The 27,817-nt window shown below is 36.9% G+C and overlaps 1 protein-coding gene and 1 long non-coding RNA gene across 6 annotated transcripts in view; one reads left to right on the top strand and one right to left on the bottom strand.

The window, feature by feature from the left end:
• The window catches only part of MTERF3 (mitochondrial transcription termination factor 3), a 66,166-nt gene that overhangs the window by 22,466 nt on the left and 15,883 nt on the right, over nt 1–27,817 (top strand). For all 5 annotated transcript variants that reach the window (XM_074200341.1, XM_074200339.1, XM_074200340.1 and 2 more), the window contains one exon: nt 868–1,057. In XM_074200341.1, coding sequence (XP_074056442.1) covers nt 868–1,057 — 190 coding nt within the window. The remainder of the gene's footprint in view (nt 1–867; nt 1,058–27,817) is intronic.
• On the bottom strand, nt 786–27,583 carry LOC141497609 (uncharacterized). Its single transcript, XR_012471372.1, has 3 exons — nt 25,777–27,583; nt 12,318–12,436; nt 786–2,782 (listed from the first exon to the last, which is right to left on the bottom strand). It is a non-coding gene; the product is annotated as an uncharacterized LOC141497609 (long non-coding RNA).

Below are 27,817 nucleotides of genomic sequence, written 5' to 3'. Positions count from 1 at the left end.
AATATCAAGCCTTAACCATTTTCTTTTTAATTTGTTTGATTTATTTTTAATACTGTCACCAATTTAGTTTAGAAATTATAGAATCCATAATTTGTAAGAGGACCACCTAAAACCTGAGCAGGAATCCTCTTTACAATATAACTTACATGTAACCTAACCTTTTTGAGTAGTTTCAGTGATGGGGAGCTCACTACCTATCAAGGCAGCCCATTCAACTTTTGGCTAGCTCTTATTGTTAAAAAAAAGTTTTTCCTTCTTGAGGTAATATGTACACCCCTGTAGTTTGCACGAGTTTAATCCCTCTTCCACAGTAGAGTCCTTGAAATATTTGAAGAGAGTGATGATATTCCCCTTTTAAGACTTTTCTCTAAGCTAAACATTTCACCTTCCTTCAGCTGATCTCCTTCTTAGAATAGTGTTCTAAATGACCTTCTTAGGTCCAGAATGAGAATGTTTTTCTTTGCTTGTCTAAATTCTTTTCTGGATATTATGATGATTGAATGAGTGTGTAGTGTATTAGGAAGAACTCTAGATTTGGAATCTGAAGAGAGTACTGATATTATCACTTACTGGCTTTTGATATAGGGCAAGTCACTTAAATTCTCTGTTTGGTTTCTCATTTCTAAAATGAAGTTATTTAGGCTACTTTTACCTCAGAATTAAGAGGCTTAAATGAAATTATATACATATATATATATATATATATATATATATATATATATATGAATTCTGTAACTGTAAAATCTTATGTAAATATAAGTTACAGTTTATGTTATTGTTGCTGATATATGAAAGCAATTGTTCAAATATGGTGCTTATAAACATAATAAAATGGATAACTTAGTTAATATATATCATTTTCTACAGGAGTCAATTTGTCCAAACTGGAAAAACGCCCAGGTGCTGGTACTCTCCTCCTGAGACTGGATTTTGAAAATGACATACAAAAAATACTTCTGTTTCTCAAGGATATTGGTGTAGAAGATAAGCAATTAGGAGCATTCCTTACCAAAAACTATATTATTTTAACTGAAGACTTGGAGAATCTAAGGACCAGGTAGGACTTTTGTAGAATTACTACTTTCACTGAATACCACCAGTGAATATGGGAGAAATATCATAATTGTGAAGCATTTCTTGTTGTCTTTATCTCACCAGATTGTTTTGAGAATCAAATGAAGTAATGAATATGGAACACAATAGCAGACTGCAAATGTGAGGTGTTATGGTTATTGTTATGTTCCACTGAAATCTAAAACAAGGATCCCAGCAATAACCATTAATCTTAGTACTTTCCTGACTCAAAGTCTACCTTCTTTTTCTCTTCAATATTTTCAGATACATTCCTTTTCTTTTAACAAAGGCCCTTTGCCTTAATCACTTCATGTCTAGGAGATACAGCTAATTCCATCAAAGCTCCTCCATCTTCTCCAAAATTATTTATTCATTTGCCTTTACCTATTAGAGCCATCAATCTTGTATAAAGTCTTATAATTGCAAGAACTGCATTATCTATCTCTTTTTGTAATATCTAACTCTATGATTAGTCCTTACATAATGAAGGGGAAATTTCTATTTATTTTTGGATCATGAAGTTGTAGAAAAATTGAGCTTTTAATTAGACTTTTTATTTTCTCCTGGACTTAAAAACAATATACCAAATTTTAATGACTCTCAAAGACTCTTGCCTAAGGGAGGGATTTTATTTTCCATAATGGATTTTTTTTTCTTTTTTAGATTTTTCAAGGCAATGGGGTTAAGTGGCTTGCCCAAGCCCACATGGCTAGGTAATTATTAAGTGTCTGAGGCCGGATTTGAACTCAGGTACTCCTGACTCCAAGGCCAGTGCTCTATCCACTGCTTCACCTAGCCGCCCCCTCCATAATGGATTTTGAAGAAAAAGATTTTGCTAAAATTATTCTCTTGAGTTTCTCTGATGCTAACTTTTATTGGTGTCGGAGCACTGTATTCTTTTTGTGACAGGAGTATTAATTTTTACTCCAACATAGGGTTTACAAATACCTAGAGATTAATTTCAGAGTAAATACATGCTTAAGATTTGCTCTTTTCAAATATTTTGTCATCTCTCTACATTAATTTGAATTACCATTATAAATCCATGTATATAACCTAGAGGCAGCTAGGTGGCTCAATAGATAGAGCATGGGTTTTGAGTTAGGAATCCTGAAGTCATATCCTCTTTTAGACATTTATTTATAAGTCTCTTTCTGCCTCAGCTGCTTCTCTGTAAAATAGGGACAATAAATAAGAAATAATTTTTTATAGTATTTTGCAAACCTAAAAGTACTATGTAATTGCTAGCTATTATTATTACTTTGGTAGGTATGTGTTCTTCAAGGGGAAGAGTAAGTCCTCAAATACTTTACTTCTAGGAGTTTAAAAGAGATCCATTTTGTTTGATTTTCATTTACACAGTAAGCATTTATGAAGTATCTACTATGTCCTGATCACTGTGCTCCTTGGAATATAAAAATAGAGTTAAAAAACCTTGCTTAGGAGGAGATTATATTCATTTGGGAAGAAAACATCATGCTCATATAAAATACAAAGTAATAGGGAGAGGGCACCTACAGTTGTTATTGTTGTTGCTGTTTGTCCTTTTTTCTTGAAGACACCATGATGTCAGGGAAATGATGTCATGACATGCACGTGGATTGGATTTTAGTGAGAGGCTACTGTGCTAAGTCACCTGCCTCACTTTCTCCTCTGGAACCGTCTGGGTCCAGCAGCCAGATATGAATCAGGAGGATTAGAGATGGCCCTGTTTAAGAAGCAATCAGGGTTAAGCGATTTTCTGAAGTTCACACAGCTGGTAAATATCAAATATTTGAGGCTGAATTTGAATTCAGGCCCTCCTGACTCCTTGGTCTATTCACCTATGGCTAGAGGATTAGTATAGGCTTCATGTATGAAGAAGTACTTGAGCTGAGCCTAAAAGGAAGCTGGGGATTCTAAGATACATAGTAAAGGGGAAGATGATGCAGACTTAGAATTGACCCATGCAAGGATTGGAAATGGGATAAAAATGTTATGTAGAGTACTATAAAAAGCCTTTAGTCTTCCCCGTTATATATAATGCTTATTCTTGTTTTGGGGCAGCTAAGTAACACAGTGGATAGAGTACCAGCCCTGGAGTCATGAAGACCTGAGTTCAGTCAGGTCTCAGACACTTAATAATTGCCTAACTATATGACCTTGGGCAAGTCACTTAACCCCATTGCCTTAAATAAAATTAATAAATAAATTAATTAATAAAAATGTTACATAGAGAACATCAAGAGTCCAATTTGGCTCACATATGGAACACATGAATAGAAGTCATGTGCAGTCTGCTTGAGAAGGCAGACTGTGACCAATTTAGAGAGAACTCTAGGGTCAAACAGGAATTCTGTAGATTATCCTTGTGACTTTTTGGAATCATTGAAGCCACTTGAGCAGGGGAGTGGCTGTGGTTGGTGTGTGTTCCAGGAAGGTTACTTTGACAGTTCAGTTATGTGCAAAACAGATTAGAGAAGGGAGAATCTGGCTTCAGGGTGAAGTTGTAGTGGTCCAGATGAGAGGTGCCGAAAACTTAAACTAGGATAGGAGTCATATGGGAGGAGAGAAGGGTATAGGTGAAAAATTATGTTGTGAAGATAGAATCAGCAAGATTTTGCACCCTTTGATCCAGCAAATCACTACCATGAAGACATCATGAAAAAGGGTAAAAACATCACTTATCCAAAAATATTCATAGCAACCCTGTTTTTGGTAGCAAAGAATTGGAATTTGAGTGAATATCCATTAATTGGGAAATGACTGAGTAAATTGTGGAACACTATTGTTCTATTAGAAATCAAGAGGGATGGGATTTCAGAGAAGCCTAAAAGGACTTACATGAACTGATGTTGAGCAAGATGAGCAGAACCAGAAGAACATTGTACACCCTAACAGCAACATGGGGGGTGATGATTACCCTTAATGGACTTGCTCATCCCATCAGTGCAATAATCAGGGACAATTTTAGAGTACCTGCAACAGAGAATACCATCTGTATCCCGAGTAAGAACTGTGGAGTTTAAATAAAGACCAGAGTCTATTAACTTCAACTTAAAAAAATAGTCTTTTGCTATCTCTAATATTTTATTTTCTCCTCAATATGATTTCTCCCGGGGGGTGGGGGTGGGGAGCCAAGATGGTGACAGGAGAGGACCTTCTCTCAGTTACACTGGAGCAAACTTATAAACTAAGGACTCTAACTACGTTTTCAAGAGACAACCCCACAGAGGGATCCAGGGAGGCAATTCTCCAACCCAAGGTAACCTGGAAAAAAGCGGAAAAGCTCAGCCCCATGGGATTAGAGGGGTGGCCCGCCAGAGTGAAGGAACTTCAGCCTCCTGGAGGTAGCCCCAGGGTGCTGGGAGCCAAGGCTCACAGCAGAGGGGCCAGTTTCCTGACCCACACTGTGAGGAGCACCAGGCACAACTTGGGGGAACAGCAGGGGGACCTCTGCCAGAGCACATGAAGCCCAGCCCTCAGGGCACACAGTGAGCAGCATGGGCAAGGCAGCCCAGATCCAGGAAACAGAAGCAGGGGGAGCTGGTAAGCAGGAGTCCCCAGGGCATGAGCCCATTTTGCCGAGGACTCTGGAGTTCTGACCACATTCAGATCCTGATCACAGTCTAGGCCCCCACCCCCAATAGAACAGCAGGGACCCCCCCCCCACCTCAGCCCCGTGGCAGAGTGGGACGCTTTATGGTCATTCACAGACCAGGAGGGAAGACAGAGCCTCAAACACTGAGATCCTTGTGGGGGTGTCCTAAAAGCTCAGGAAGCACCCTGAAACCAGGCTCAGGCTGGGAAAATGAGTAAGCAAAGAAAAAAGAGGAACACCATTGGGAAATACTTTGCCTGTGACCCCAAGAAGGATCAAAATACTCAATCTGAAGATGAGGAGGTACAAGTTCCTGCATCTAAAGACTCCAAGAAAAACAGAAATTGGGCTGAGGCCATGACAGAGCTCAAAAAAGACTTTGAAAATCAAGTGAGGAGGGGCGGCTAGGTGGCATAGTGGATAAAGCACTGACTCTAGAGTCAGGAGTACCTGGGTTCAAATCCGTTCTCAGACACTTAATAATTACCTAGCTGTGTGGCCTTGGGCAAATCACTTAACCCCATTTGCCTTGCAAAAACCTAAAAAAAATAAATAATCAAGTGAGGGAGATCGAGGAAAAATTGGGAAAAGAAATGAGAGAGATACAGGAAAAACATGAAAATGAAGTCAGCAGCTTAGTCAAGGAGATTCAAAAAAGTGCTAAAGAAAATAACATGTTAAAAACCAGCATAGGTCAAATGGATAAAACAGTTCAAAAAGTTATTGAGGAGAAGAATGCTTTAAATAGCAGAATTGGCCAGATGGAAAAGGAAATAAAGTTTTCTGAGGAAAACAAATCCTTCAGACAAGGAATAAAACTCAGGGAGGTTGCTGATTTTACTAGAAATCAGGACTCAATACTTAAAAACCAAAAGAATGAAAAATTAGAAGAAAATGTGAAACATCTCATTGATATGGAAAAACAGATTTAGAAAGATAATTTTAAAATTATTGGAATACCTGAAAGTCATGACCAGGAAAAGAGCCTTGACATCATATTCAAAGAATTACTACAGTAAAATTGCCCTTGTATCCTAGAAGCAGAGGACAAAATAGAAATGGGGAGAATCCACTGATCTCCCCAAGAAAGAGATCCCCCCAAAAAAGCAACCCCTCAGGAATATTATAGCCAAGTTCCAGAACTCCTAAGTCAAAGAGAAAATATTACAAGCAGCCAGAAGACACAATTCAAATATCATGGAGCTGTAGTCAGGATCACACAGGACTTAGCAGCAACTACATTAAAAGCTTGTAGGGCTTGGAATATAATATTCAGGAAGGCAAAAGAGCTTAGAATGCAACCAAGAATCAACTACCCAGCAAAACTGAACGTCCTCTTCCAGGGAAAAAGATGGACTTTCAATGAATCAGGGGAATTTCAAAGGTTCCTTTTGGAATGGCCAGAGCTGAACAGAAGGTTTGATCTTCAAATACAGGACTCGGGCGAAGAAGCACAGAGAGTGGAGGAGAAGAGGAAAATATAAGGGAATTGATGATGATGAACTACATGTATTCCTGTATAGAAAAAGGATACTGATAATACTCATGAACCTTCTCATTTAAGACAGCAGGTAGAAGGAGCTTTTATAGATGAATTACAGGAGAAAACTGAATTTGAAGATATATTGTGGTATAAAAATGGAGTCAATAGATAAAAGGGAAATGTATTGGGAGAAAGAAAAAGGAGAGGAGGAATAGGCTAAGATATTTCATACAATAAGATTTTTCTTTATTACAATGAGCTATTGCAATGATATGGAAGGGGGGAAGGCGAGGGGGAATGAAGAAATCTTTGTCTTCATCAGAAGTGGCCAGGAGAGGAAACAGCATATATACTCAACGGAGTATAGACATCTGTAGTAAGAAGGAGAGAAGGGGGAAAGGGGGGGGTATGTGAGTGATGGAGGAGATGATGGACCATGGCGGGAGAGAGTGGTCAGATATAACACATTTTCTCTTTTACTTCTTGCAAGGGGCTGGGATTGGATGGCCTGTCTGGGACCATAGGGGCCGGGTGGATGCTGGGCCTAAGGGGTAGTATGTGGGTTCGGGGCCTCTTGGCCCCAGGGCTGAGGATCTGTCTGCTGCACCACTCAACTACCCTACAGCAGAGACAGAGTGAAAGGAGAGAGAAAAGACAGTTCATGGTAATAGAGAAATATGAATGGAGGGAGTTGCGATCAGCAATGGCAACAGTGGAAAAATATGGAAGTAACTTTTGAGATGGACTTATCCTAAAGAATGTGATCCACCCACGACAGAGCTGGTGGTGTTGGAACACAGACTGAAGCGCATTTTTTATTATTGTTATTATTTTCTGTGGGGGGTGCAAGGCAAATGGGACTGGGTGGCTTGCCTGGGCTGCCCAGCTGGGTGATTGTTGGGTGTCTCAGGCCGGATTTGGACCTGGGTGCTCCTGGCTCAAGGGCCAGTGATCTGTCTGCCACCCAGCTACCCCTACTATTATTGTTATTACTATTTTATTTTATTTTGGGGGGTCTTTTTTTTTTTGGTTTTTGTAGGGCAATGGGGTTGGGGTGGCTTGCATGGGGTCACATAGCTGGGTGATTGTTGGGCGTCTGGGGCCAGATTTGGGCTCGGGTGCTCCTGGCTCCAGGGCTGGTGCTCTGTTCACTGCACCACCTGGCCATACCTACAATTATTATTATTATTTTAATTTTTTTCTCTCCCCTTTATCGCTCATGTGGGTCTATATTTTTCTGGGGGCAGGGGGTATTATGTTTATTCTTAAACAAGAATATTTTAGTAATGTATAAAAAACGTGTACAAAATAAGAATAAATAAATACATAAATAAATAGAAAAAAAGAATATGATTTCTCTCTCAATACATTCAGTTTTGATCAATGTATAGCATGGAAACAATGTAAAGAGTATCAGACTGCCCAGGGAAGAGAAGGGAATTTGGGGGAAAATTGTAAAATTCAAAACCTTATAAAAATGATAGATAGAAACTACTATTGTATATAATTGGAAAACAAATAAAATATTAATTTTAAAAAGAGAATAAACAAAGAAAAAGATTTGGCACATGATTGGAAGGAAGAAGGGAAGAGTTGAGGATATTACCTGGATTACAAATTTGGGCAACTGAAAGGATGATGGTACCCTCAATATAAACAGGAGAGATGGGAGGAGACAGGGTTTGAGGAAAACAATTAATTTTGCATTGAACATTTTGAGTTTGAGATGACTAGAGGCATCCATTTGAAAATTATCCAGTAGGTAAGTTAATAATGCAGGATTGATTTAAAGGGGAAGAGACTAGGACAAGAATAGATACTTAAGGGCAGCTAGGTGGCGCAGTGGATAGAGTACTGGCTCTGGAGTCAGGAGGACCTGAGTTCAACTGCAGCCTCAGATACTTAATAAATGTCTAGCTGTGAAACCTTGGGCAAGTCATTTAACCCCAATGCCTTAAATATTTTTTTTTAAAAAGAGATAGATATTTAGCTTCAAAACAGTCATGTCCCAATATTTAGAGCTGAAGAGGACTTCCTTGTCCCCCTCATTTTATAGATGAGAGAAGGGAGAAGAAAGAAGAAGGAAAGACTTATTAAGCATTTTACAATTATTGTCTCATTTGATCCTCAGAACAAATCTGGAAGGTAGGGGCTATTTTGATCCCCATTTTGTAGCTGAGGTAACTGAGGCCCTAGCTACATGAGCTTGTGTCCTCAACAGCACATTTCTTCCATTCCTATGTTCTATATGTGAGCCAAACCTAGCCTCTTTGCAGTTCTCTACACAGATTCCATACCCCATCTCCATTCTTGGCCTGGGTTAACTCATGTCCCCCCCCCCCCCTTTATCTGTATTAAATATTTTTAAATGTTAAACATTCTGCCTTGACTTAAGTAGCTTTTGATTTCACAAGAGGATTATATCAGTTTTAAAACTTAGTTTCCTTCTTCAGAGGAAATCTCTGTCTCTTTGGACTGATAAAACTCATTAATTGAAAAAGTTTTGTAGAATTGTTTAAGGTGGATTTTAAAATTACTTATTTGAGCAAAACTCTTTTGTTAATCAGTAAGCATGTATTAAACATATACTGTGGACCAGGTACTGTGTTAATTGCTGGACATTCAAAAACAAAGATTTTCTACCTTCAATTACCTTGAATTGTAATGGGGGGAAGTGCATAAATATGTAGAGAATAGTTCTAAGATGAATACATGATAATTTGGGGAGGAAAGATTTCATATACAAGTAGGAGCTTAAACTGAGTTTTTTATGTTTTGTTGGTTTTTGCAAGCCAGTGGGGTTAAGTGACTTGCCCAAGGTCACACCAGTTAGGTTAAGTGAGTGTCTGAGGCCACATTTGAACTCAAGTCCTCCTGACTCCAGGGCCGGTGCTCTATCCTATCCACTGCACCATCTGGCTGCCCTACATGAACTGAATTTTGAGGGAAATCAAAGATACCAGGTGACTTTTTAATCCTGTTTGGTAGGTGGAAAAACAGTGACAGAAAAGAAATTTAAGTGTTTTGAAAAGAATAAGCAGGAAACTTTGGCCTAAATCTAACCATTAGATTGTAAACTTTAGGCTGTAAAACTTGTAATCTTCAGGCAAATAGGGCCTGTGTCTGATTATTGTGTACTTTAGTAATTTATAATTTCGTTGATGTCAAACTATATTAATGGAGATTGTTGATCTACAACTTTGATAGCCATGACAGCTGGAAAATTTAACCTTGTGATGAGTGCTCCAAATTTAACTAGGTTTATTTTCAGGCAGTAGACATGCCTTCTGTCACTATGTCCACACTGGGAGTTATTCCAATTTGTTAGAAACCACTAGTGTTTGCATTCCACTGGCAAAGGTTTTATGATCCCAGGGTCACCTCTAACCTGTGAGGAAATTCTAGAATAGTACTTTAGTAGAAGCTAATCAGTCTGAAGGCACTCATAATTATATTAAAAGCATTTTGTTTAGTTCTCAGAATGCAAAGAAAAAGGAAAAATGATCCCTTTTCTTAAGGACCTTAACCTCTAATGAGGGAGGCACCCTGTTTATAATTAGGCACCTACCAGATACATATACAGTGGGTAGAAGGTGAACTTAAAGTGGATGAACACATTAGCAACTGGGTAGACTGGGAACAGCCTCCAGAAGGAGATGGCAATTAAGACTTAAAAGAATTCAGGGATTCTAAAAGTCAGAGGCAAGACATTCTAAGCATGGGGAACAGTGAATACAGGACATGAATAGGCAAAGTGGGATGTGTCTACTTTTATGACTTGTAGAATAAGGGAAATAAGCATTAAAAGGGTGGAAAGATGGAAGGATTTGGGTGGACAAGATGCCAGATAGAAGAATTTATATCTGATCTGCTCTGATCACAGATAATAGGGAAACATTGGAGTTTATTGAATAGAGGGGGCAATATGTTCAGAATTATTCTTTAAAATCTATTTGATAGTTGTATAGACTATGGATTAGAGGATTCCAGCTAGATGCCTATTGCAGTAGTCCATATTAAAGGTGAAAAAGAACCTGAATTAGTGATGACTATGGGTAGAGGGAACTCATCTAGAGGATGTGGAGAAAGGTGAACATTAATTAGACATGTATTGTTTTTGAAAGAAGGGAATAATATTCACTGTGACATAGCAATTTATAAAAAGGAGAAACAGAGAGAGACAGAGAGACAGAGATAGAGAGAAAGTGGTCTGCTTAGGGTCAGAAACCAAATAGTTAAGTTCAGGATGAGAAATGATTGATCTTAGGAATCATATGAACAGTATATATCAGTAATATTGTGAGAACAGCCTAAATTATACTTGGTTTTATTTAATATGACATGATAATTGCTTCCAAATTGCAATTTAGGTTATGTTCATTTCTGTTCAGTTTCTCCACATATTTTCTGAAATATCATAGAAAAGGTCCAGAGAAGAACCTAAAAAATGAACAAATGGGTGCAAAAAAATTTGAGGGAAAAAACTGGCATCAACCTAAAGATAAGTTATAAAGGACAGTCCTGTAGATTTTATTTTCTGTGTCATGAGGAACAGATTTTTTTAAATGTCTAAATTTTTTTCCTTAAAACTGTTTTTTCTTAAAACTGTTTTATTCATTTTGAATTTAAAGACAAAAAAGACAAACAAAAGAATATTTCCATAGACACAGAACAAAATAGAGTATTAAATATAAAGCTATGTATTTTCATTTCACATTTTTAACTTATTTTGAAAAACTGTTTAATAAATATTATACATCATTTTCAAAACTACTTTGCTTTTCTGTGCTTCCTTCTAAGTTTTCTTTTGTTCTCAGCTTTGCACTTTTTCCCCTCCCTCCCCATCTTACCCTAGAGAAGGCCACCATTCCATGCAAATATGCATATCTATTACTATTATATGTTATATATATTTTACAGTTATACATTACATATTATAGATATATTGTTGAAGATATTACATAGTTATATATGACATATAGATATATAATATATAGTATAGCTATTGCATATTATATATGATATAAGCATATTTTATATATATTTACATATTTCTATTTATCAATTCTTTCTCTGGATATGGATAGCATCTTCTTCCATGGTCCTGTGTAATTGATTTGAATATTTACAATTCTCAAAGTGCCTTATTGTTTTTCTAAAATCCACCATTTCATCATTTCTTTTAGCATAATCATATACCTCAACTTGTTTAGCCATTCCCCATTTGACAGGTATCCTCTCAATTTCCAGTTTTTTACCACCACAAAAAGAGCAGATATTAATATTTTAGCACATCTAGGTCTTTTCCTTTTTCCCTAATCACCTTGATAAACACTTAATACTAGTTTTTCTAGGTCAAAAGGTATATACACAGTTTTGGGGACTAATTCCAAGTTGCTTTCTAAAATGATTGGATCAGTTCACAGTTCCATCATCTGTGGAATAGTGTCTCAATTTTTCTATATCCCCTCCGAAATTTGTTGCTTTCCTTTTCTATCATTTTAGCTGGTAAGTATAGGGTGGTAGTTGCTTTAATTTGCATTTCTCTAATCCGTAGTGATTTAGAGCATTTTTTCATATGCCTAATTATAGTTTTGATTTCTTCCTCCAAAAAATATGCTTGTTCATGTTCTTTGAACATTTATCAATTGAGTAATGAGTCATATGCATATAAATTTGAGTTGTTTTATATATTTGAGATTTGTGAGATATATATGAGAAATAGTCTATAAAAATTTTCTTCTGAATTTTGGTTTTCCTTCACATCTTGACTGAATTGGTTTTATTTGCTTAAAAAATTCTTTTTAGGGGGTGGCTAGGTGGCGCAGTGGATAGAGCACCAGCCCTGGAGTCAGGAGTACCTGAGTTCAAATCCAACCTCAGACACTTAATAATTGCCTAGCTGTGTGGCCTTGGGGAAGTCACAAATGCAAAAAACCTAAAAAAAAAATATTTCTAATTTAATGTCATCGGAATTATATATTTTAGTCACTTAGCCCCATTGCCTTGCAAAAAAAACAAAAAAACCCCTGAAATTATCTATTTTACATCTCACAATGCTCTTAATTTATTCATAAATTGTTCTCCCATCCATAAGTCTGATAGGTAATAGGTTGCTCCATGTTCTAATTTTCTCATATCTTTCTTTACATCTAGGTTATTTTTCCATTTTGACCTTACCTTCGGGTAAATGGTATAAGATATGGTGTATTCCCAATTTCTGCCAGACTGCTTTCCAACTTTCCAAGCAATTTTTACCAAATAATGAATGCTCTTCCCAAAAGCTTCAGTTTTTACACCTGTCAAACACAAGATAACTATGTTCATTTGTTGCTATGTATTTTATGCCTATTCTGTTCCACTGATCTACCTTTCTGTTCCTTAGCCAGGACCAGATAGTTTTGATACTTACTGCATTTTGCTAAGGTTTAGGATCTAATCCTCCTTTCTTTGCATTTTTCCATCTTAATTCCTTTGATATTCCTGATCTTTTGTTCTTCCAAATGAATTGTTACAATTTTTCTAGCTTAGTAAAGTAATTTTTTGGTAATTTCATTGGGATAACATTGAACAAATAGATTGTTAGATTAAATTGTTATTTTTGTTATATTTATTCTGCCTACCCATAAACAATTACTATTTCTCCAGTTACTTATGCTTTTCTGCATATAACTATAAATTTTTTTATGTCCTAATAAATGATCAATTTTTGTAAAGGTATTATATATCTCTGATAAAAATCCCTTCCTATTCCTACTCACTTCTCTCAGGTTTTCTATCATATCTACCTTAAACTCATATTCTATTCACTTCCTTAACATTTAAAAAATTTTTTTGGTTAGATTTATATAATTCTGAGAGGAGATTAAAATCCCTTACTATGATCAATTTCATTTTTTAGCATCATTCCATCATATTCAACTTAACCCCATCTTCTATGTACACTCTTTTCAAACTACCCAAGTAATGATAATATTCTTAGGAGTACAGATATTTTCCCATATGAGAAGCTGATTTTATTGAATCTCTAATAATTGATCTTTTTTTAAAATATGATTTTTTCTTTGTTTTTTCCAATTACATGTAAAGTTAGTTTTCAACACTCATTTTTGTAAGATTTTTTGAGTTTCACATTTTTCTCCCTCTCTTCACTCCCACAGCTAGTAATTTGATATAGCTTACTATAATTGGTCTTTTAATGTTTACCTTATGTTTCTCTTGAATCTTACATGACATATTTTCCATTGATTTCTAGTCTTTTTTACATACCTGAAAATTTTTTAATTCAATTAATTAAGCAGTTAATTAAATTTATTTAAGAAAGATTTTATTTCAGTTTTACAATTTTCCCCCCATTCTTGCTTTCCTCCCCCCCCCCAGACTAACAGAAGGCATTCTGTTAGTCTCTCTACATTGTTTCCATTGTCTACATTGATCTCAGTTGAATATGATGAGAGAGAAATCATATCCTTAAGGAAGAAAAATAAATTATAAGAGATCACAAAATTACATAATTAAGATAACCGGTTTTTTCACCCTCAATTGAAGGTAATAGTCTTTGGTCTTTGCTCAAAGTCCACAGTTCTTTCTTTGGATACAGATGGTGTTCTCCACTGCAGATAGCCCAGAATTGTCCCTGGTTGTTACACTGATGAAATGAGCAAGTCTATCAAGTTTGATCATCACCCCCATGTTGCTGTTAGGGTGTACAATGTTTTTCTGGTTCTGCTCATCTTGTTCAGCATCAGTTCATGCAAATCCTTTCAGGCTTCCCTGAATTCCCATCCCTCCTGATTTTTAATAGTACAATAGACATACATATACCACAGTTTGTTAAGCCATTCCCCAATTGAAGGACATTGACTTAATTTCCAAATTTTTGCCACCACAAACAGGGCTGCTATGAATATTTTTGTACAGGTGATGTTTTTACCCTTTTTCATCATCTCTTCAGGGTATAGACCCTGTATTGCTGGATCAAAGGGTATGCACATTTTTGTTACCCTTTGGGCATAATTCCAAATTGCTCTCCAGTTTGTTAAGCCCAGTTGGATGAGTTCACAGCTCCACCAACAATGTATTAGTGTCCCAGATTTCACGCATCCCTTCCAATATTGATCATTGTTCTTTTTGGTCATATTGGCCAGTCTGAGAGGTGTGAGGTGGTATCTCAGAGATGCTTTAATTTTCATTTCTCTAATAAGTAATGATTTGAAGCAGTTTTTCATATGACTAAGGATTGCTTTGATTTCCTCAGCTGTAAATTGCTTTGCATATCCTTTGACCATTTGCCAATTGGGGAATGGCTTGTTTTTTTGAAAATTTGACTTAGTTCTCTGTATATTTTAGAAATGAGTCCTTTGTCAGAAATACTAGTTGAAAGAATTGTTTCCCAATTTACTACATTTCTTTTGATCTTGGTTACAGTGGTTGTGCAAAAGCTTTTTAATTTAATGTAATCAAAATTAAATAGTTTGTTTTTAATGATGTTCTCCATCTCTTCCTTGGTCATAAACTGCTTCCCTTTCCATAGATCTGACAGGTAAACCAGTCCTTGATCTTCTACTTTGCTTATAATATTGTTTTTTATGTCTAAATCCTTTATCCATTTTGAACTTATCTTGATATAGGGTGTGAGGTGTTGGTCTAATCTAAGTTTCTTCCATACTACCTTCCAATTTTCCCAGCAGTTTTTATTGAAGAGAGTTTTTATCCCAATAGCTGGACTCCTTGGGTTCATCAAATAACATTACTATAGTTATTTCCTGCTATTGCACCTAGTCTACTCCACTGATCCACCACTCTATTTCTTAGCCAATAGAAGACAGTTTTGATGACTGTATTATAATATAATTTTATATCTGATAAGGCTAAGCCACCTTCTTTTGCACTTTTTTTCATTGCATCCCTGGAAATTCTTGACTTTTTATTTCTCCATATGAATTTACTTACAACTTTTTCTAACTTATTGAGGTAATTTTTTGGAATTTTGATTGGTAGGGCACTAAACAAGTAGTTTAGTTTTGGTTGAATTGTCGTTTTTATTATATTAGCTCGATCTATCCATGAACAGTTGATGTTTGCCCAGTTACTTAAATCTGATTTTATTTCTGAGTTTGCCTTGGCAGGTAGACTCCCAGGTATTTTATATTGTCTGAAGTTACTTTGAATGGGATTTTCCTTTATAGCTCTTTCTGCTGTATCTTGCTAGTCATATATAGAAATGTTGAGGATTTATGAAGGTTTATTGTATCTTGCTTTGCTAAAGTTGCTAATTATTTCTAATAGTTTTTTAGATGATTTTTGGGGATTCTCTAGGTATACCATCATGTCATATGCAAAGAGTTTTTTGTCTCTTCCTTCCCAATTCCAAATCCTTCAGTTTCTTTTTCTTCTCTTATTGATGAAGCTAGCATTTCTAAAACAATATTGAATAGTAGTGGTGATAATGGGCATCCTTGTTTCACTCCTGATCTTATTGGGAATGCCTCTAGCCTATCCTCATTGCATATAATGCTTCTTGATGGTTTTAGCTAGATAATGCTTATTATTCTGAGGAACATATCATTTCTTCCTACACTCTCTAGTGTTTTTAATGGGAATGGGTGCTGTATTTTGTCAAAAAATTTTTCAGCATCTATTGATATGATCATATGATTTCTGATAGGTATGTTATTGAAATAATTATACTAATAATTTTCCTAATATTGAACCAACCCTGCATTCCTGGGATAAATCCTACTTGATCATAATGTATTATCCTAGTGATAACTTGTTGTAATCATTTTGCTAAGATTTATTTAAGATTTATATTCAAGGAGATAGGTCTATAATTTTTTTCTGTGTTTTAATTCTTCCTGGTTTAGGTATCAACACCATATTGGTGTCATAGAAATAGGCAGAGTTCCGTCTTCACCTATTTTTCCAAAGAGTTTATTTAGAATTGGAACCAGTTGTTCCTTAAATGTTTGATAGAATTCACTTGTGAATCCATCTGGCCCTGGAGATTTTTTCTTAGGGAGTTCAGTAATGGCTTATTGAATTTCTTTTTCTGAGTTAGGGTTATTTAGGTTTTTAATTTCCTCTTCATTTAATCAGGGCAAGTTGCAATCTAAGTGAAATGGACAAATATAAGTTATATTTTTGTAAATATTTGTCCATTTCACTTAGATTGTCTAATTTATTGGCATAGAGTTGGGCAAAATAATTCCAAATTATTTCTTTAATTTCCTCCTCATTGCTGTTGAGTTCAACTTTTTCATTTATGATACTAGCAATTTGGTTTTCTTCTTTTTAAATCAGATTGACCAGAGGTTTATCAATTTTGTTGTTTTTTTCATAAAACCAGCTTTTTTTTAGTATTTGATATACTAAAACTATATATTTGATATAGGTTACTATACTTGATCTTTAATATTTACCTTATATTTCTCTTGAATCTTATAATGACATATTTTCCATTATTTCTAGTCTTTTTGACATAAATACCTGGAAATTGCTTAATTTCATTAATCAGTTTATTAAATTAAAAAATAATTTTATAATTTAAAATAATAAATATCCTTTATACATATTTTTTACTTGGATTATGTTCAGCTTTGCTTGGTAAGTTGCTCTTGGTTGCAAACTAGCTCCTTTGCTCTTTGACATAAAATTTCAAGCCCATTATTCTTGTAATTTAGAAGCAGCTAGATCTTATATTATTCTGATTAGAGCTCCATAGTGAAAGGTCAAAAGGGGAACCCTTGGTATAAAGAAAGATGTCACTATAAATGGAAGTAACTGCAAAGCTGTTTATTGAAGGAAGGTACAGTGGGCTAGGTCCAAACAGACTCCAGCAGTGAGTAGTAGGGAGAAAAAGTCTTTTTATAGGGTATTGGATATAGGAGGCAGGGTATGGTTTCTATAGGGACTGGGAGCCATTGAGGTCTCTATGGAGGATATATTTTGTTTGGGGGTTCACCAAGGTGAGATTGTACTTGCTTGGAGTATCTATGGAGTTTAGGGTTCATGTCCTTAGGAAAGTTATAATCAATGGGCTTTACTGGGCAAAAATGAAACTCATGCCTGAATCCAACATTACAGCCTTTTTGTTCTAATTTTACTGGCGGGGGGTGGGGGTTGGCGGTCAGTTCTTCTGGAGCTGTTTCTAACTGAGTCGAGGTGAAAATGTCATTGGGAACATCAGAGGGTAAGGAGTAGAACTGTTGGTAACCTGTGCTCACAGTAGCATCATGGATTTGGCCATCTGAGATGTTGCAGTGTTCACTGTTTTGTGGATGAAGGATGTAAGCATCTGAAACAAAGGAGTACCTAAGAAAAGGTTAGAGGGATTAATATGGGAAGACTAGGGGTGGCTAGGTGGTGCAGTGGATAAAGCACCAGCCCTGGAGTTGGGAGTACCTAGGTTCAAATCCAGTCTCAGACACTTAATAATTACCTAGCTGTGTGGCCTTGGGCAAGCCACTTTAACCCCATTTGCCTTGCAAAAAACCTAAAAAAAAAAATGGGAAGACTGAAAGCAACTGGACCAGGTGTCAGCCGATTTTCTCTAATACCTGAGGCTCAGTCAGCCAATTTTTAGCAGCATCCCAAACCAGTCCAGACTGATTAACATAGAAATAATATTCTTTGTCCAGGAATAAACAAAGGCCTCCCTTCTTGGCTGTCAGTAGGTTCAGGCCCTTTCTGTTTTATAAGGTTACAGCAGCTAGGGAATCCATTGATCTTGAATTTGTTCTTTATTTTTTAAATTTTTATTTAAGGCAGTGGGGTTTTAAGTGACTTGCCCAAAGTCACACAGCTAGACAATTATTGAAGTGTCTGAGGTCATATTTGAACTCAGGTCCTCCCGACTCCAGAGCCGGTGCTCTCCATTGTGCCACCTAGCTGCCCCCTGATCTTGAATTAGTAGGAGATTTTGACCATATCATCAAGACTTTCCTGAGATAGTTACTGAAAATAATAGAGATGTTGATGCCACCTACCCCCATGCCCATGCCAGAAAGGATGCCTATAGCCACTAAGAAAAGAATGAGAGTGGGAATCCTTTGGTATCTTGCATATGTCTTTAGGGTGAAGAGAAGGGACTGGGTTGTTAGGGGCCACTTCAGTGTGGGGCAAGAGGTAGACTAGGGAATAAATACCTGTCTAGTTGGTGGGAAGACAAAGTTGTGTAGCATTCCCCCAGAGGAAGAAGATCCCACCTCCTTTCAGGCATACACCAAGATGGAGAGAGAAGAGATTTAGCAAACTCATCCCTGTGCCAAAGTGAAAGAGAACCTGCAAGGACTAGGCCTGTCATGGGGTTGTAAAGGTTTTACCCCAGGTTCAGTCAAAAGAAGTTTGGTTTCAGTACCCAATAGTATGCTGTGGTTGTTGGATAGCCTAAAGCCACCAGATCCAATTCCTTTGGAAGACAGGAGCCACACAGTGGTCTGCCACTGCAGTATATTAAGTAGTAAAAGCAGATTTAGAAGCTGCCAGAGATGGAGAAGCTAAGAATCAAAGGGGATGGATAAACAGATCATTTGAAGAGGCAGAGATAGAATAATCAGCCCTGGTATTTTGATGTTCAGAGAAAAGTAGCAGTGTATAATTACAAGATGTTGTCTGCAAGGAGCCCACTGGGGTATTGGAGTTGGATTGTGACCAGAAAATGCAAAGCGGAGCTTGATCAAGTAAAGGTACATTGTGGACCAGAGAGAGAGGTGAGAAAGTGAAGAGTACTAATTACTGTAAAGCTTCGAAGCTACCTAGGCAAGAGAGGTAGGGTGATTGCCCAGAAGAGTGTCAGCAGGATCTAGAAAGGCATTGCTTACTTCCTTAAGAAGGGAAAGAGAGGCAGGGGTTTAAAGCTATGCAGATAAGGTTTCTGGGAGAGCTTGATTTGCAGTAGTAGAGAGAGAGAGAGAGAGAGAGAGGCAGCAATTTTTTGTACGATCAAGATTGGTACGATTCAGTAAAGAGTGAATCAAGGGGGTGGCTAGGTGGCGCAGTGGATAAAGCACTGGCCCTGGAGTCAGGAGTACCTGGGTTCAAATCTTGTTTTTAGACACTTAATAATTATCTAGCTGTGTGGCCTTGGGCAAGCCAGTTAACCCCATTTGCCTTGCAAAACCTAAAAAAAGAAATGAATCAAGCAAAGGTTTCACACTAAATGCCAAAAGGTCAGAAGCTGAGAAGGAAGAAGAGATTAAAGAGCAAAAGAAAACGAGTCATTGTGAAAGAAGGGAGGTATAAAAGTTAAATTTGTCCAGAAAAGAAATGGATTAATTTTTCCTGGAGTCAAAGAAAGGTGACAGTAGAATGAATATCCTCAGTAGGGTATAGTTAAGGACAGCAGTTTCTAGAAAATCCAGAAAGCAAGGTGTGGGTATTAGGCCTTAAGATCTTGCTTGGTCCTCTAGAGTCGAAGGGTTGTATGGGAGAGGATCAGACAGGCTACAAAGTGGAGCAATTGAAGTGTCCCTTGGGAAATATAGAATATTTAAACCTGCAGCAATTAACCCAATTAAGCCCTTTAGTTAAGCAGCAGGAGGAGAGGTGAGTTTAATTGGTAGAGATCTGTCCACTTGGGACTAAGGCATTTAGTTGGTTCAGGAAGGAGCCTCAGTGTGATCCAATAACCAGGTTCCATGGGAGTTACATCTGGATAGTCTGGAGAGGGGAAGGGAAGAGTTCTGTCAACATGTTCCCTCAATGGATGTCTTGGAGGGCCAGCGAGTTGACGCAGTGGACAGAGCACCGTTCCTAGAGTCAGGAGTACCTGAGTTCAAATCCAGCCTCAGACACTTAATAATTACCTAGCTGTGTGGCCTTGGGAAAGCCACTTAACCCCATCTGCCTTGCAAAAACCTTTTAAGAAAAAAAAAAGGATGTCCTGGATCCAGGCTTGAGTACATTGTTGCCCAGTAAAGCCCCATTGATTAGCCTTTTCTTAGGACATGATGCTAGCCTTCATAGAAACTCCAAATAATGCATCATCTCACTTTGGTGAACCCCCAAACTAAACACAGACTTCATTGGAGACCCAATGGCTCCCAGTCCCTATAGAAACAATACCACCCTGTGGCTCCCATATTCACTAACCTATAAAAGACTTGCTCTCCCTACTGCCCTCTGCTTGAGTCTGCTTGGACACCATACCTTCCTTCAATAAATAGCTTTGCATTTACTTCCATTTATAACACCATCTTTTTTTTTACCAAGGGTTTACCTTTTGACCTTTCATATAGCATTTAAATTGTTTTTTATTGTTGCTTGTAGAATTTTCTTCTTAACTTGGGAACTTTGAAACTTAGCTATGATGTTTTTGTGGGTTTTCATGTTGGCATCTCTTTCAGGTGGTGATTGATGGATTTTCCTATTTCTATTGTACTCTCATTCTAGAACTTCAAGACAATTTTCCTTAGTGTTTTTTTTTTTTGTAATAGTGTATCTAGACCTTTTGAAAAATTTTATTTATTTAAGGCAATGGGATTAAGTGACTTGCCCAAGTTCTCAAAGCTAGACCATTTTTAAGTGTCTGAGGTTGGATTTGAACTCAGGTCCTCCTGACTCGAGGGCCAGTGCTCTATCCACTGCACCACCCAGCTACCCCACTTCCTTCAGTTTTTTTTTTATCTTTTTCCAATTGGTTAATTTTTCACAATTTTCTGAATTTTCTTGAATTGCTCTCATTTTTCCCCCTTAATTTTTGTCAAACTCTTATTTGATTTGAAGTGCCTTTTTAAAACTGTTTCAAGAATTGTTTGTGGATGTGACCATTTGATCATTTTTTTTGAAGAATGAGTGACTTTTTTTAACTTCACTATCTGTCCCCATAGTCAAAGTCAAATTCTTTCTCCTTTGCTTGCTTATTTTTGTTGTTGTTATTTTTAGTGGCTTATTATTATAGTCAGGTTCTAGCCTGGAGGCATGGGGGATTGGACCTCAAGCTTCAGGTTTTTAATATTGTTGTTTCTAAGTGTTTTCTGCTCTTGCACCTCACCCAACCTCTCTCACTTTGGATATTCCTCTTTTCCTCCGAGTCATGGGTAGGATCCTTGGCCTTACCTGCAACCTCTCCTTCTCTGCTATCCCTCCCACAGCTGAAACGGCTCACCCCTCTGCCCTGGAAAGAAATTAGGAAACCCAGTTCTCCAACAAATACCCATAGCCAAGATTCAAAGAGGAGACTGCCTCCCTATCCAGTTGCCCCTAGCGTTTGTTGTTTGTTCATTCAGCAGAGTCTGCCCAGAGGTATTTGTACTTTACTTGGATCAATCTCCACTTGTGGAAGTTGCTCTTTCCTAAGGTCCTAAAATTAGCTTATAAACTGCAAAACCCTGACTTTTAATTATTTTCACCATTAAAAATTTCACTATGAGGTGATATTGTATCTTAATGGGAGAAATTTGGAGAAACTCACCATGTCACTGAATTTATTAATTTACACTGTGATTTAACGTTCACAAACACCTGAAAGAGGGGAGCTTTTCAAAATAGGAATGGAATTTGCTTTTCTGTCCTTGATGTAGGGAATTATGAATATAGGAAATTTGTAATTAGAAACAAATTGTAATCCTTTATACTGTTTAATTTTATAAAAATGTAAAATGATATCTGCTCCTGGGATGTAAATTAACTCCAACTGTTCCATTGTTAAATGTAAAATTTGTACATCTCCTTGTTGGATTAGGCTTAAGGTGGTGTGACAAGAGATGACATGTTGGATTTAGAGGTCACATATCTTGGGACAGTATTGGAGAATACCTGAGCCAGGTGCTGGACCACTCCCCAAGTGCTACCCACTACAGAAATGCATTTAAGGCAACTGTAAGAGAAACACAACCCCTTTCTCTCTCCTTGTCCCTATCTTCACCTTGGATGACTATCCTTTCCTTAGGCCACTGCTCCTGGCCCAGGTGGTGGACCAAGGGCCTCTATGCCATGTGACTGGACTAAGTCAACCTTTATAGCTTTTGGTCCTCCCTTTCTCTCTCATACATTCTCTCTCTCTCTCTCTCTCTCTCTCTCTCTCTCTCTCTCTCTCTCTCTCTCTCTCTCTCCTATCGTTTTGTTATTCATTTCTATCCTCAAAGTGCCTGCTGCTTTTCTAGGAAGAGAAAAATTTTTAATCTGTATACTCTGTAGCCTTCTAAAATAAATTCTGAGTGGTTTAAAACCTAGGGATGTACTTGAATTCATTCACTATTTAAGGTCTCTTGATCTTTAATTGAGGACCCCAATCTCATCCAGGACATTCTGATCCTAAAAGTGGGATAAACCAGTGATGTCCAGCTCAAATAGATTTGGAACTACCCAGCCATAATATGAAGGTTCCTGCCAACTGCTTTTTGACTTAGGAAACCACATGCCAAAATCATTATATTTTTCCTAAAGTATTTTCCATTGCTTTTTAATCTGGCTTTGGCCCCTTGTTGATCTTTTGATGCCTTTGGTGTAAACAAAAAAAAAATTTTTTTTTCTGAGAAAAAAAGAATGAGGAAGTATTCTTAGAATTCTGAAATAGATCAATATTCTTGTAGTTCTGTTTCTGGTGTGCTTTGTTATACAGATTGTTGTTTTGGTTTAAAACAATGGAAATTTTTAGGGATTTATAACTTAAGGTCAGCATTATAGGTGACACAATATTCCAAAATCTCAGATGTTTTACAGTGTGATACTATTAGAAACACTTCTGATACAAACATCTTTGTACAAATAACATTTTTTTCTAATTTTTGGATTATTTCCTTGAAATTACTTCTAAAAAATATGAACAGTTTTTTGTGTTGCTATAGTTATTGCTAGATTACTTTCTTGAAAGATAAATATGCTGAGATGGAGTCAGGATGGTGGCATGAAGGCAGGAATTCCTGGAAACTCGTTCCCTAAAAAACTCCAAAAAACAATCAAATTATGACTAGCCAAAATTAGAGGGACAGAACCCACAGAAAGATTGAGTGATACAATTTCCCTGTTCAGGATAATTTAGAAGTTCAGAGGGAAAGGTCTGTTTTACTGCGGGGTGGGGGGGTTGGAAAATGGTGTGCAGCACAGCTCTGTAAGTTGCCTAGATCCCTGGGGAGGTGGGCACTTGGATCTTGGCAGAGAGGGCAGTTTCCAGACCTCCTGGCCCCAGGATTACCAGGAACAGCTTGAAGGGGTGGTGAGAGAACTCTGCCACACCAGAGTGAGTGCAGAGCGAGCGCCGGCCTCAGAGTAGCCTTGCAGTGAGAACCTGTCCCAGGAATTAGAAAAGCCAGCTTGCACCTACAGAGTGTAGCCCACAGATGGTAAGGGGGCTGGGGGTGACTGCAGAGGTCTCTCTACTCTCCTTGGGGCAGGACTCAACTGTTTGCCCACACTCAAATACAGGTCGCAGTTTGGGCTCAGAGCCTCTCATAAGACCTTGGAGGAATTAAGGTCTCTGTGGGTCATCCCACACCCCCCCCCCAAAGCCTTGGAAGTACAATAAATCAGTCATAGTCTGAGGAAATGAGCAAACAAAAGAAAAAGAATCTGACCATAGAAAATTACTTTGGTCCCATGGAAGATTCAGAAGGTAACAAAATCGAAGCTTCTATACCTAAAACCTCCAAGAGAAATAGAAAATGGGCTCAGACAATGGATGAGCTCAAAAAAAAGACTTTGAAAAAGCAATTAAGGGAGATAGAGGAAAAATTGAGAGGAGAAATGAGAGTGATGCAGCTAAATCATGAAAACCAAATCAGCAGCTTGGTGAAAGAAATACAGTAAAAAAAAAAAATAATATATTAAAAACCAGTTTGGTCCAAATGGAAAAGGCAACACAAAAGGCAAATGAGGAGAAGAATGCTTTAAAAAAGCAGAACTGGCCAGTTGGAAAAGGAGATTTTCTTCCCTGAAGAAAATAGGTCCTTCAAATGCAGAATGGAACTAAAGGAAGCTGATGACTTTGCCAGAAATCAGGAAGAAATAAAGCTTTAAAAAAAAAAACAAACCCAAAATTAGAAGAAAATGTGAAGTATCTCATTGAAAAAACAACTGACCTCAAAAACAGATCCAGAAAGATAATTTAAAAATTATTGGGATACCTGAAAGTCATGACCAGGAAAGGAGCCTAGACTTAATTTTTCAGGAAATGATATAGCAAAATTTCCCTGAGATCCTAGACGCAGAGGGTAAAATAGAAATTGAAGGAAGTCACTAGTCACCTCCTGAAAGAGATCCCAAAATAAAACCATCCAGGATTATTATGACCAAAACTCCAAAACTCCCAAGTGAAAGAGAAAATACTAAAAGCTGCCAGAAACAAGAAATTCAACTACCGTGGTTCTATAATCAGGATTACTCAGGATCTGGCAGCATCTACATTGAGGCCTTGTAGAACTTGGAATATGATATTCCAGAAGGCAAAAGATCTTGGTTTACAGCTGAGAATCAACTACCCAGCAAAACTGAACATCCTCTTTTAGGGGAAAAGATAGACTTTCAATGAAACAGGACTTTTGAACTTTCCTATTGAAACAACCAGAGCTGAACAGAAAGTTTCATCTCCAAGTATAGGACTCGGGGTAACCATAGAGGGGGTGTACAAGAAAGACTAACATATGAAGAACTTAATGATGTTGAACTGTTTTCCATTCCTGCATGAGAAGAAGATACTGATATGAACTTTCTCATTTATAAGAGCAGTTAGAAGGAGCACATATAGACAAGGCACAGGAAGGAGTGGAATATAATGGTATAAGATGGCAAAAAGATCGAGTCAATGGGTGATAAAGGAAAGTACTTGGAGGAAGAGAAAGGAGGGTAAGAAGGGGCTAAGATATTCACATAAGAGTCAAGAAAAAAACTTTCATTGGAGTGGAATGGGGCAAAGCAAGGAGGAATGAGTGAGCCTTCATTCTCATCAGAAATGGCTGAGAGGAAATAACATACACATTTAATAGGGTACAGAAATCTGTCTTACCCTAGAGAAAAATGAGAGGAAAGGGATGGGAGGAGGGAAGGGAGGAATAGGTGACAGAAGAACGGGAAGATTGTGGGAGAAGGTACTTATATATAACACACTTTTGAACAGGGACAGGGTGAAAGGAGAGAGAGAATAGGATAAATGAGAGTGGGAAGGAATAGAATGGAGGGAAATACAACTAGTAATAGCAATTGTGGGGGAAAATATTGAAGCAAATTCTTTGATGGATTCATGATAATTCATCCCAGAGACAAAGCCATTGAAATCTGAACACAGACTGAAGTACATTTTTTTCTCTCACTATTCTTGAGATTTCTCATCCTTTTGGGGGGAAGGGGGGGTTTATGTTTGCTCTCACAAGATTATTGTAATAGTATAAAGTAAATAAATCAAAAAAGATTTTAAAAAGATATAAATATGCTTGTTTCCCCACAGCTCTGCCAACTGCTTTTTTAAAAATTATTTTTAATTTTTGGCAATTTTATTCATGGATGTATGTACATATGTATTGTTAAGGGTCCCCCTGAATTTATCTTTTTTGAGTTGCTTATTATATTTTCCATAAACACTGGACTCAAAGGTAACAGGATGCCCTGAATGGGCAAAGGACAAAGCACTCTATCCCCTTAACTCCTCACTACCCAGCCTCCAACCAAGCTGACATAATGTATTGTTTGCATCCCAAGCTGTACTCACTGTGTGTCCTTGGGAGTCGAGGTAGGTGCCAGATCTTCTGCGAAAAGTTTGTGCACCTGGTACCCTTGTAGATAAGCAGACCATCCTATTTTGCAGTTTAGTAGTTTACAAGGGAAAAGAATGTGACTTTTGCCATGGTCTCACTCCTCCCTTTCAAGAAGGTTTTTGTCCTTTTTCCATCCCATGCTTCTATAAGTGGAAATTCTTGTTATCTCTTCTTTCCTTTGTCCTACTGTTAAAAAATATAAAATTTTTATGGATTGTGAACTCTCTGGATTTCATATGCATGCTTGTAATAAACCTAGCTTTCATGTAAGCTTTGTGAGGTTATGATTGCCTGGTTTTTTTAGGGTTTTGTTTTGTTGGGTTTTTTTTGGTAAGGCAAATGGGGTTAAGTGGCTTGCCCAAGGCCACACAGCTAGGTAATTATTAAGTGTCTGAGGCCGGATTTGAACTCAGGTACTCCTGACTCCAGGGCCAGTGCTCTATCCACTATACCACCTAGATGCCCCTATGATTGCCTATTGACAGTGTATATTCACTCTTGTAAGACTTTGTATCTCAGTAATGAATCTTGTCATTTTCCTTCCTGATTTACTATTTTACTTCTTCATATGTCAGTTGTTCTCTGATCACTTACACAATGGATATCCATTTTTAAAATTTTTTAAATTAAAAAAAATTGTATTCTTCATATACTTGGATGGTAATTTTATCTCCTAGTATTTTTAGCATATCATTCTTACTTTGCTTTTAATAATCTGATATTTTAGTGACTAGTTGTTTCTTTTATGTTTGTCATTAAATTCTGACTTTTCATATGGTGAATTCTTATAATAAGAAGCAAAATAACCATGGAGGCAAGAACATTGCCTAAAGATAGAATTAGGCATGGCACTACCTTTTATTAGCTATATAACTTTGGGCAAGATATTTTAATTGCTCTCAACTTTTGTCTGGGATAAGATTAGAATCTACCTTAAAGGTTTATTAGGAAGTTTTAATGAATAATAAAGTTGATATAAATATTTTGGAAGTTTGAATCTATTTTTGGAATTTCTATTCCTTTTATCATTTTTTTTCTTTTCAACCAAGTACTACATTACACTGGACTTTTTTTTAATAAACAAGCATAATATTTTTGGCCCATAAAATTACTCACTTTGGAAAGATGGTAAGTTTATTTTCAATCATGTTGCCATTGTTCAAAACACTTTGGAAACTGCCTTCAGAACCTGTGTTGGCCTTTCAGATAACCCAATTGAAAACATCTTCATTCTGGTGCTATAGATTTGACTTTAAAACAGCCAGGTAGTTAATTTAGGCTATGTTAGGAAGAACATCCCAACAGCTAGAGCTGGCTAAAAGTGAAATGGGCTCCCTGGTAGGAGCGGGTTCTACGTCCCTAAAGATAATTACTTGAAGGAAAGGCTACATAGTTTCTTGTTTTATTGTAGATGGTAGCCAAGAATCCCATCTACTAGACTAGTTGACCCCAGAAGAACCTTCCAATTCTGAGTCTCTAATTCATTTGGAAATAAGTCCCAATGTTCAGACTCATAACTGTATTTGACTCATTACTCATTTGTGATTTTCTTTTGTTATTTATAAAATGTTTCTAAAGATAATAGAAAAACAAAAGTTTAAAACAACATTTTGTAGTTTTTGAACATTATCTTGATAGTATCTAGATAACTACTTTGATGGTGACAGTCTTAATTTATGCATTGTGATATATTTAATAAAAAGCCAAGCATGTTATTTTATAGTCACAACTTGTAATAACTGAGATTTTGAAAAATTAGTAAACAATTATTTTCTTACTTTGATAGTAAAATAGTTTTTTAATTGTGACCAGAATGTTAAAATACTTGTATAAAATATATTTCATTAATACTAAAATTCTGACCACGTTTTTTCCTTCCAGTAACAACTAAGCATAAGTTTGCTTTTTTGCCTGAGAAATCCTAAATGACTTTTGAAGAAATACCAATACAGATAACAAAGATAAGGCTTTGTGTAGATGATATGATTTTTAGTA

This window comes from Macrotis lagotis, chromosome X (assembly GCF_037893015.1).
Source record: "Macrotis lagotis isolate mMagLag1 chromosome X, bilby.v1.9.chrom.fasta, whole genome shotgun sequence".
NCBI lineage: Eukaryota > Metazoa > Chordata > Mammalia > Peramelemorphia > Peramelidae > Macrotis > Macrotis lagotis.
This window is presented reverse-complemented; position numbering and strand designations above follow the sequence as displayed.